This window comes from Mytilus californianus, unplaced genomic scaffold (genome assembly GCF_021869535.1).
Source record: "Mytilus californianus isolate M0D057914Y unplaced genomic scaffold, xbMytCali1.0.p SCAF_3, whole genome shotgun sequence".
Classification (NCBI taxonomy): domain Eukaryota; kingdom Metazoa; phylum Mollusca; class Bivalvia; order Mytilida; family Mytilidae; genus Mytilus; species Mytilus californianus.
This window is the reverse complement of record NW_026262679.1, coordinates 114,631,416-114,643,925: the sequence shown is the minus strand read 5'-3', so window position 1 is coordinate 114,643,925 and position 12,510 is coordinate 114,631,416. Positions and strand designations below refer to the sequence as shown.

The 12,510-nt window shown below is 31.2% G+C and overlaps 1 protein-coding gene across 3 annotated transcripts in view; it reads right to left on the bottom strand.

Annotated features, from left to right (window-relative positions):
- Positions 1–2,597: 2,597 nt before the first annotated feature.
- LOC127735880 (probable tRNA(His) guanylyltransferase) overlaps positions 2,598–12,510 on the bottom strand; it is a 39,349-nt gene continuing 29,436 nt past the window's right edge. For 2 of the 3 annotated variants that reach the window (XM_052246283.1, XM_052246282.1), the window contains exons 4-7: positions 9,743–9,912; positions 7,808–7,896; positions 6,304–6,411; positions 2,598–5,163 (exon numbers count right to left, since the gene is read on the bottom strand). In XM_052246283.1, the coding sequence (XP_052102243.1) occupies positions 4,972–5,163; positions 6,304–6,411; positions 7,808–7,896; positions 9,743–9,912 (559 nt within the window). In that variant the 3' untranslated portion in view covers positions 2,598–4,971. The remainder of the gene's footprint in view (positions 5,164–6,303; positions 6,412–7,807; positions 7,897–9,742; positions 9,913–12,510) is intronic. The other variant, XR_007998636.1, reaches the window with a different exon arrangement.

The window sequence follows — 12,510 nt, the reverse complement described above, 5'->3', positions numbered from 1 at the left end:
GTTAGATTCAGCATTTCAAAGAACCCCATACATTCAATTTTTGTTGAATCAAACAAAGTTTAATTTTGGACCCTGATTTGGACCAACTTGAAAACTGGGCCTAAAAATCTAATATTTAAATAGAGTTTAGATTCAGCATTTGAAAGATTCCTATATATATATTTAATTTATATTGAAATGAAACACAGATTAATTTTATCCATAATATTTTCTGTGCAAATGGAAATAACTCAAACTGGATAAATAGTTCTCTAAAATAAGATATGATGCAATTTTTCAAATTATAATCAATAATATAATAACAACAACCAATGATGACTAAGTTCTCTAAAATTAGATCTGATTTAACACTCAAACATTGTTAGAATCAGCATATCAAAGAACCAAAGAATTCAATATTTGATGAAATTAAACAAAAGTTTAATTTAGGACCCTTTGGACCTAAATGTGGTATTACATGTATCTTATTAATAATGAAAAGCTCAACCTTTTACAAGTTCTTAAACAGGAGGGGGGTGGGGGTGACCCAAGGGGACTCACCTTATATTTCATTTGATTTGTTTTATTGTCAAATACAAGAATAAATATGGTTTAGGGGTGGGGATCTCAACCGTTTACAATTTCTCAAACAGAAGTGGGTGGGGGGTTACCACAATGGACTTCCCCTATATTTCATTTGATTTCTTTTATTGTCCCATACAAAAATATATATGGTTTAGGGGTGGGGATCTCGACTGTTTACAAGTTCTCAAACAGACATGCTGGGGGTGACCCCAGGGGACTCACCTTTTATTTCATTTGATTTGTAATACACAAGAATATATAAGGTTTCAGGGTGGGGAGCTTACACATTTACAAGTTTTCAAAAAAAGGAGGGTAGCTGTGAACCAGAGGACTATCCCAATATTTCATTTGACTTGTTTTATTGTCCCATACAAAAATATATATGGTTTAGGAGTAGGGATCTCAACCGTTTAGAAGATAAAAGCACATTATCAAATTGAAGGGGGGTAGGGGTAAGAATATATATGATTAACGGACACTTAATTATCTACAAAATGTCTAATAATGAACAGTAAATTCCAAACTTCATTTAAACAGTAATACTAGTAAGTTTCAAACTGTATATATACAGTCCTACAGATCTTATCAGAAAACAGAAAATTTTCAAATAAATCTGTCACTCCAATGATTATCATATGCTAGAATATTTCCAAGATCTAATTAATAATGAAAATAAATCATTATCATATGCTGAAATATTTATAATATCTAATTGAACAGAACTATGGTTGTTTAACATAGTACTCTAACATAATTAATAATGTAATAATCTTCAAAATGTCTAATGATATAGCTTATAATCATTACCACTTAGGAACTAGATAATTTTCAAATAAATCTGTCACTCCAATTTTTATTCTGAGATAAGACAAATCATGATAACAACAGTAAAATATTTAAAAATTCTACTTTTGGATATTAAAAATGGCGATAACTCACAAAGGAGATATACTAAAATCTTGAAAATTAATAGAGACCTTCATTAAGTCCCAGGAAACAACATATTTAAATTTGAAAAAAATTTGTTAAAGCGTTTTTCATGTTATTGTGCGGACACTGTTTGGCAGCCGCCAAACCGCCCGCCGTATATCACCATTTTAATAACCGATATTTCCTTCGAAAATCCGGTTAAAAATGTTGAAATGAGCAATCTTGACTGAATTATTGCTTGTTTTCCAACTTTACAATGATCACCATTTACTTTTAAAAGAGTAAAGGTTATACATGCCATATTGATCTGTATCATTCCTTTAACAAAACCTGTTTGAATCAGAGAATGATAAATTTGTTATAATATACTCCTCTGTAAGAATTGATAAACAAAATTTATCTATCCCTTCTGTGCCTGTATCATCCTTCATCATGGCTTAGTGATGTCAAATGTGTTTGACATAGTCTTAATATCGTTGGCACAGACTTGTCACCGAAGTCATAATTATGACAATATTTGGCCCATTGCAGTATAATAAAACCTTGTGATGACTGCTCGACCAAGACTGTTTGCCCAAACCCTTTCATTCTTGGTAGGATTGTTTTCAGAAGTGGGTGACCTGCCTAGATAGGTTTGGCTTAATAGAGGTGACCCTTTAAGCAGGTTTTACTGTAAATTGAAAATAAAGAGTAGATATTATTATCAAAAAGGCTTGTATGTGAAAGCCATGAAATGCATTATGCATAAGACTTTACGTGCCTTTATTAAGCAACAAACATTCGATCCATATCCCATCATATAATGATGATGGATGGCTGTTAAACGCCCAGCAGCAAATCAAATGCATATTCAGGATGAGAGCATGTTAATGTAATAAAAATATTAACCCTGCTTAGTACTAAACAGACACTCTGAGCCGGATTTTAACGTGTAACCCTACCTGGACACATTTTTTTTACTCCTAGCCGACTAGTTTTTGCCATACTCCTTAACGCCCTGGCTTACCAGAAAAGCAGCAAATACTTATTTCCAACCCACAATCTGCCGTAATAATTAGTAAGACATTTAATCTGTCTGTATCAACCATGCCATTAAAGAGAAATAACGATATTGCATATTTAATAAGTATAAAGATAATATTGTAACAACTGAACGTATATGCATAATATTTAAATCATTCATACCTTACAATATTAAAAACATACTGGTTACTGAAATATACTCAAATAATGCTATAAAAAAATTCTGGTGAAATGTTAACTTTTATGAATGAAAATTTTAGTGTTAAAGCTACTGTGTGCCCTACTCACTGTTAACAAGGAAATTTTTGCAAGAGGGTAATTTTGCTTATTTTGAGATCTTGTCAAATCCATGAAAAATTTAGAATCAATAATAGTTTATACAAATCAACAATATTTTGGACGGCGCACTTATCATTCACTGAATGAATTTAACCACACATAAAATTTTATGCATTAAAAATGGGGAAAATATCCATGTCTAAACTACCTACGATTTTGGTAGAAATGGAAATTTTTATTACAGTATAGCTGCTCGAATTTAGAAATTGTCTATATAGTTCAAAGGATGGACAAACCTTGTAAAAAATTAGAAATAAAAAGCTTGCATCACCTACAGTTATGTTAATGTAATTTGTTTCAAGAAAAACAAAAAAAAATGCATGTTTGGAATGAAAAATATTGTTTGAAAATGATTGCTGACATCTTTATGATAAATGTACCAAAGAATAAATATTTGCAATATGACAAAAGTTGAAAGTTCAGTTATGTTGAGACGACTTATCATGTCTATTTATACAAATGGTTCTTCGATCTTAATTTCAAATTCTTCTTCTTTTTTTTTTAGCTTGTTTTGAGATTTGAAAACATCTACCTCTTTTGGAGCTCATCAACAATATCTTATTTATAATTTTAAAAGGGCTTCTCATACTTTCCTAAAGACCTTCGGTTATTTTTAACAAGTAACAGATCTTCTTGTTTGTACTTTTAATCATTTCATATGGTACCTTGAATAAACTTAAAATCATAAAAGTTCTTCAGACGAGAGCTTTTGAGTATTATGTGACTGATTACTTAGGGCCATATTTATATGATAATCTTATATTTGGACATCCAATAATGACCTCAGTAATCTGTTTCCTAGATCATGCCCCGCAATGGCTTGCAATAAACTGAAGATTTAACTCTTTGAAATCATTTGAAGTTAAAATCACATTAAATAATGATGTATAAACTTTGAAAGTTCCATTACCAATTTTTACATATTTTCATGATGTAAAAACAGACAATGCACCTGCAAAATGTAATTATATAAGAAAAGGACTAAAGAGATATAAACTGCATAAAAAATATAATCTACACAAATGAGGGAAACTGCATACAGATTGGTAATCCTCCAATCTTACTTTATGTAAGAGTTTCAAGGAGTATATATCATTGTGGATGAAGAAATAAAATATTGTTAAAAACTGATACCATCAACCAAATGTTTAGACGAAGAATTAAAATATAAGAAAGAATTAATACCATCCACCCAATGTTTAGAAGAAGAAATAAAATATATCTTAAAGCTGATACCAACTTCCCAATGTTTAGAAGAAGAAATTAAATATATCTTAAAGCTGATACCAACTTCCCAATGTTTAAATGAAGAAATTAAATATAACTAAGAAATGATAACGGATAACATCCACCCAATGAGAGCTATGAAATTCTCTGATTTGTTCCTGCTTTTCATTAAAATATTTTAATGATAAAGTGAATTTTTACAGATCATGGAGCACACAGTAGGTAATAATCATAGACACCTTTCATTAGGCCAAAAGAACAAAAATAATTCCTTGATTTTCTGAATTTACAATAATTAAAACCTTACTCTGTCAGATAATCTGAGTTTGAAAAGTTTTTCTACCATTCAAGACTTTGAATATGACAAGTTATTCAAATCATCATGATATGATTTAGAGAATTAAATGTTACACAGAAATTACTCAGCAGATTAACATGAAGTGTTATAGTCATCACAGATACTATTCAATATGTAATATACATAAATTATCGCTATTTTCTCCAAAGTTTCATTTGATCTTTTAGTGTTATAATTTTCCACCTAAAGCTGCTTGACAGAGATGGGTTTTTCTCAGTCGAATAGAGTGAGAATGCATTAATGTCACAAACCCAACGTCATTGATGTTGCCTAGGAATTTAGCAATTAACAAATTATCTATGGTTTTTCAAGCTACAAGAGATTGTAGCCATTGTTTTCAGAACCATATATCTAAACTATAATTATTATATATAGTTCTGAAAATGAGATGGACTTCTCAGCTACAATCTCATCAAGTTTGCAAGACCATAAATTATTGTTAACGAAAATTAGTTGGTATACTCTATATGGACAACTAACAAATATATTTGCACAGGTAAATACTGTAATTTAATAAACAATACTATCTATCATCTACTAGTCAGTATGTTAGAATGTTCCTCCCAGAATTTTTCTCCTATTAAGTCCACATGTAGAACGTCTATTTTTGGATTCATTTTCGTACCATGATCCAATGAGTTACTAAATGACACAGAACCACGATGAGGCTCCTTTGTATTAGGATAGGTAGAGTTCATAGGTTTAGATTCTACTGCTTTTTCCTGAAATAAAAAAATATAAACATAAAAAGAGGCTGTCAAAATGACAGAAATCAGGTTTTATAACATTTATTAGTGTCATTGTTAAAATAATAAGATGTGGTATTATTGCAGTTAAGACAACTATCCAACAGAGTCCAAATGTCGTAGATATAAGCAACTATAGGTAACGGTATGGTCTTCAATAATGAGCAAAACTCATACTGTATAGTCGGCTATGAAAGGCCCAGTCATGACAAAATTTTCATAATCTATTACAATAAACAGGTGATCAGCAGAGCAAGTGATTATAAGATGATACTGCTAATGCATATACCAGTTTTAAATATAAATGAGAGGAGTTGTAGCCTTGCAGGGTACATGTCAACAACAAACAACACAATAAACAAACAAAGATATTTAAATACAGTCTTAAATGAAAGACAAATCTCCATATCATATGCCAATCACTAAACCATTCCATCCAGAAAGACTATAAAAGTGTATTAACTTCACATGATAACAATTTAAGGATTAGACTTAGAAACAGGGAAAATGCTAGACTCTAGCAACAATTTTCCCAAGTTTTGTGCTGAATCCTTATATCCTTATTATGTCAAGGCAATACACTATTGTTGTCTTTATACTACAATCTAAAAAAAGTTTATATATATCCATTCAGTGCTTTTAAAGGCCACTTACTTAGGCAGAGTAGAATTGTTACGTTTCAAAATATGTGTAATTGAAATCACTCACGTTAACGAGTGGGCCGATTGCAGAATTAAATATCAACCACAAGCCATGAATATAATAACTTATACAATTTTATCAACTAATAAGGATAAGAATAATAACGTTTGTTCATATTTTTGTTGGAGAAATGACCCTAAAATAGGTGCCCACCTTGAAGAACATTTCATTGCAAATTTTAGAAAAAGTATTCTCAGTGGTAGGCATGGCCTATGGCTTTATATGTCCAATAGCTGTATATCACATACATTTATACAATCTAAACAGTTTTACTAGAACGATTACAGTATAATACAAATTAACTAGAAGCTGCCAAAGATCTCACATCGACAGTAAATTGTAACACCTACCTTACTCGGTAGAAGTATAGAACCTTCCAGTATACATCATTCAACAGTAAATAATGAAACCTACCTTACTCGGTATAAGTATAGAACCTTTCCTATATACATCTGGTAAATTGTTGTAGTTTGTATTAAATTCTTGATATAACAGTTCATTTTTATCACTAGACATTGTTCCCTGCAAATTAAAACAAAATATGTCTATTATAATCAACAGAAAAATGTCACTTTATAATCTCATAATATTATATTCCTATGTTGTAGTAGAAAATTAATAACAAGACCAATACAGTGTCTGGACCTGTGTTACTGCATGCAGTTGATTGAAGTGTCATGTATACTGGAGCATAACTGATCATTCCCTTTCATTAAAGACCAAAAAAATGTGATGAACATTTTCCTTGTACAATGCATGAGTGTTGTAAAATTTCAAAATATTGGCTACAACTCAAAATTCAAGCTGCAAACCAAATATTAAACCATTCCCCATGATACAATCAAAGAAAAGTTTAATAAAATGTTCCTTGTGTAATGAGTGTAGTAAAACTTCAACTATATGCAAACAGGAAGTGGATACATCACAGATGTAAACATTGCTTACTAGCTACAACAGTGAACTTAATATTATAAAGCTGCAAACCAAATATTAAATCATTCTCATTCATAGAAGTAAAGAAAACTAAAATTTTCTACCCAAGGTCTTTTTGACAGACATACAGACGGAGTCCAGTAGATACTAGACCTGCTTTCACCTTTAGCGACGCAGATAAAAAAGAAGCAATTCACTCAAATATGTATTTCCTTTTTTCTCTTGAAGAAATAGTTTTTAAAATAATGAAATGAGCATTTCTGTCATAAACAAGTCATAATTTCAACTGTTTTAAGGGTTGATAAAACAGCTAATTGTTGTTTAAATAGTTTCAAAAATTTTTCAAAAGTGCTTTAAGAAGACATTCGTTTTGTAGCACAGCAGAGCCTTGCCAAGATAAATGCAGTTATTTATTGCATTAATTTTTCTTTTCAAAACACTGGTTACTGTCAGTAACTGCAAGCACTATTAGATCGGTAGTTAGTGTCTTGTGTCATTTCATTAGTTGTTATTGTGCTTCGTACCGATCTAAAGAATCATCTGATTTTTACAGTTTGCTCTAATAATGTAGTGTTACAGCATTGTCCAAGGTTAGATGGAAGGTTGAGCGTTCTGAAACAAGTTTTAATCTCTACATTTTTTGTGTGCTTTTTTATTTTTTTTGCATTCTTTGTATCCAAAGCCAGGAGCCTGTAGTCCAGTGGTTGTCATTGGTTCCTGTTTGCTATAATTGATTTTCATTAAAGTTATAACTTAAATCAGGCTGTTAGTTTTCTCTTTTGAATTGTTTCACATTTCTTCCTGGGTCTTTTATATCCTATAGATATGGGTATGGGTTTTGCTCATTGTTGAAAGCCATATACAGTGACCTGGAATTGTTTACACCCTTGTCCATTGGTCTATGTTGGAGAGTTGTCTTATTGGCAATCATATCACATCTCCTTATTTTTAAATAATTATTAATAAAGAGATTAATAGATGTTACCTTTAATCTTTCCTGAGACTGAGCTGGTGTAAAACCTTTATCTTGCACTAGTTTCCAGAAACATGTATTATACAGATTGTTTATGTGGCCTGAAAAAAAAAAGATGTACATTGTACTGTGAGTTATTGCACATTAGTTATACCCCCCAGTTGCAGTGACGAAAAATTCAGCTATGTGCATGACATTTTAAAGTTATAAGTTTTCTGCGAACAGAAATAATAATCAAAGACACTGAAATGTTTCAGACAGCATGGCTTAACCAGATGATGTTTGATGCTGTATATCAAGAAGCTATGACTTGTAGTTGCTGAGAAAATGTGACAAATATTTAATATAGAGTAGAACTGTTCAAAATTATTATAAATATATATAAACATCATTCGTAATGAAAGACAAGGCTTTGTATAGTTTTGATTATCTCCCTTGTTTAATTCATGTCTATATAACTATTTGTTTTCTGTTAGAGCCTGGTATTTGAAGAGGCACATGAAAGGTATTGAAAAAGTGTCACACAGTATGGCATAACTTCAAGAAGGTGGTGCCATATAATAAAAAAAACCTTGATTTGTAGTTCCTGAGGAAAACGGAACAAAAATGTGTTACAAACAGATTGACAGACACATGGATGGACAAACAGACAGGGTTAAACCAACATATCCTCTCCTTTGGAGTAACGGTAAAGAAAAATAGTAATTTAAGCTTTTCAAATTAAGGGCTTTGTTATAGAAGATTCAAATACTGCAACAAATAAAAACCTCATGCAGCGTCTATAGAAGTTATAGTAAGGAGAAAACATGCTGTGGGGCTTTTAGGAAAATGAAAATGTACATTGTATATGAAAAGATTATTGATATGATTTTTTTAAGCTTCAGAAACAACTATTTAATAAACAATAGTGCAGACGCTGAAATGTCTCGCCTACTTTACTTATTGTGATTTAACTTCTGTTGAAAGTCTGTAATATGAAGGTTTTACTACAAGTATCACATAAATTTAAAATTATTCATGGAAATGAGGTCAAAGTCATGTCCAGTCAGAGGCCAGACAGACATGTACACCATAAAATCATACTATACACCAAATATAGTGAGCCTATTTGCTTATATTATCTCAGAAACAGACCTAATTATGATAACTAAACATTGACTAGTGAAAAGAGGTCAAGGTCAGATTAATCTTGCCAGACAACATGTTCAGCATGCAATCATTCCATACACCAAATATAGTTGACCTATTGCTTATAAATAGTGATTCATAAACTGATAAATCCAGGAAAATTTAACATTGACCAATGAATCATGAAAATGAGATCAAGGTCAGAAGAAACCTGACAGACAGACATGTATGCCATACACAAAATATAGTGGCTCTATTGTTTATAGTATCTGAGAATTGACCAAAACACAACTTAACATTGTCCAACGAACCATGAGAAAAAGATCAAGGTCAGATGAAACTTTCCAGACAGATATGTGCATCTTACAATCATACCATACACCAAATATAGCTGATTTATTGCTTAAAGTATCTGAGAAAAGGATCAAACCACACAAACTTAACATTGATCAATGAATCATCAACATGAGGTCACTTTGTTACTCTCTCTAAATAAAGATTTATTATAATAATCTATTTTTGACCAACATAAAGTTTTAAGGTGGCTTTTCTTCTATCTTTTATAATTTCCAAGATGTAAGCCTAAAACATGACTTAACCCCTACCCTTTATTTTTAGCCATAGCAATCATCCATAGGGTATCCAATTTCAAAAATCATACCCCCTATGCTCACCAAGCAAAAACAGGCTGCTATGGATTGGCTAAAAGTAGAGCAGACGATTTTTTTAAAAACTTTTGACCACCAACAACAATGGATGCCGAGTGAGGACAATAGCTCAATTGTACCTTCTGTACAAGGTGAGCTAAATATCACTTACAATCTGCCTGTCTCCAGCTGAGGTAGTCTCTGAGGTTTTTATCTGATGGGTAGAGGACAACACGACTGTCAAATGATGGAGGATACTGTAATGGCTGGACGTTGAAGAATCTTGACCAGTAAAACACGTAACAGGAGGAAAAGTAACTGACAATGTTACTCATTATCTTACTGAAAAATAGAAAGTTACTGACAATCTTAATAAAACATACAAGGTAACTGACACTCTTACTAATTATTATCTTGATGACAAATACAAGGTAACTGACACTCTTACTAATTATAATCTTAATGACAAATACAAAGTATTCATAGTTTTTGTCGATCCTGCGTCTTTTGTCGCAGAAAGCTCGACATAGGGATAGTGATCCAGAGGCGGCGGCTACAGCGCTGTTAGCTAATTTCTTAAAAGCTTTATATTTTAGAAGCTAGAAGACCTGGATGCTTAATACTTTGTTTATAGATGCCTTATGTTACGAAGTTTCCATCTGTCATTTGTCCATTGTCCTTGACCTCATTTTCATGGTTCAGTGACTACTTGAAAAAAAAGTCAACATTTTTTGTAATGTTAATTCCTTTCTTATTATGAGTAATAGGATAACTATATTTAGTATGTACGTACCTTGCAAGGTCCTCATGCCTGTCAGACAATTTTCATTTGACCTCGACCTCATTTCATGGATCAGTGAAACAAGGTTAAGTTTTCGTGGTCAAGTCCATATATCAGATACTATAAGCAGTAGGTCTACTATATTTGGTATATGGAATGATTGTAAGGTGTACATGTCCAACTAGTAGGTGTCATCTGACCTTGACCTCATTTTCATGGTTCAGTGGTCAAAGATAAGTTTTTTAGTTTTGGTCTTTTTTTTCTAATACTATATGCAATAGGTCAACTATAAATGGTGTATGGAAATATTTTATGATGTACATGTCAGTCTCACAGGTTTACATGACCTTGACCTCATTTTCACGGTTCATTTCTCAGCGTTAAGTTTTTGTGTTTTGGTCTGTTTTTCTTCAACTATAAGCAATAGATCAACTATATTTGATGTATGGAAGGATTGTAAGGTGTACATGACTGTCTGGCATGGTTCATCTGACCGTGACCTCATTTTTATGGTTCATTGGTCAATGTTAAGTTTTCTTGTTTAAGACTATTTCTTAGAAACAATAAGCAATACGTCAACTATGTTTGGTTTATTGAATGATTGTAAGGTGTACATGTATTGCTCGTTTCGTTTATCTGACCGTGACCTCATTTTCTTGGATCATGTTAAGTTAATGTGTAGTAAAGCTTTTTATTTAGGACTATCAGCATAAAATCAATGGTTAGTAAAGAAGGCGAGACATTTCAGCATGTGCACCCTTGTTATTAAAAAAAGATGGAAAGGGACATAAACTGTCATTCACTTATTTTCATGGGTGCATATTTTTGGTGGATCGAGGCAAAATTGTATTTTCATTGATATATGATTCCCTTGTTTTGCCAAAGTTTGCTTACAAGCCTATAGAAAATTTATAATTCTAGATTAATTTATACCTAGAAAATCCATGAAAAATTGTTACCCCTCAAATAACATTGTACCCACAGTGGTTTTAATCCTAATCTAGCAATATAATATTACTTTATTTAGCATGGTTTAGCATGGTGGTATAGGTAAATACGGATGCTGCAGTTCAAGTTTTTAGAAACATAGTTATGATTTTGTGTTCATTATCATGAATTATCTGGTAGAATAAGCATATGCGAAGAATGTGTTTCAATTATGTCAGTTTTTCATAGTTCCCTTAGTTTCTTTGTGTTATAATTGTGATTCTGTTGTTTTTATAACTGTTATTAAATAGATTTTTTTTTAACATTTTTTCAACATTTCTGCAGATCAGCATTTTATTCATTAAGTTATTTATTTAAAGGTATGCCAAAAACTTTGTTTATCTTTTGCTTTTCATCTAGAACAGCATGTAAATTTAAAATTTCTACCTATAAACCATGCTTCACCATACCACATCAATATACTTATGCTTAAAAAATAACTCCCTAAACTATATCACAAACTTTAAACTAGACTTGTTCAATCAGTAAAAAATGCAACCATAAATTGGCCATAATTGGTTAAGCCAAACAAACCAGCTATTGATTATGAAATTGGTTGTTTTTTTGTAGAGCCAACAAGAACATGAATAACATTCTCCATGTGCCAAAACATTATAAATGAAAGTTATTGGTTTAAAGTTCACTGAATATGCAACAAAACATCTCTAGAGCATATTTACAGTGAGTTTACATGTATTCTGCAGCCATTAATATATCTATTCATAATATAATATCAAATTTTACAATCAAATATCTAGTTGTACTGACTCAAACAATCAATTTTTATTATACTTGACCATCAGGACATCAATTCTTAAACTTAAATAAAATGTGTATTAATGTTTAGGTCAAACAACAACCAAGAGAAATTCAAATCCATACTTAATATACTTTTCTAATTAAACAATATAGTACAATCTTAAGCATAGAAATTTTTAATAATATGTTGCTATTAATTATTTTTAACAACTTAGTTCATATTCCATGAACAAACTTCTGTTGAAAAAACAGGAACAGTGTTTCTTTACTGAATTCTTAACAAATTATCTATCTACTTATATACAATTCGAAAATAATTTAAATCATTATGGCATTACATTTCTGTTTACAGTTTTATTCAAGGATGTTTGCAGTTAGAAAAAGAATTCACTTGAACTATTTAAGTATTTGTT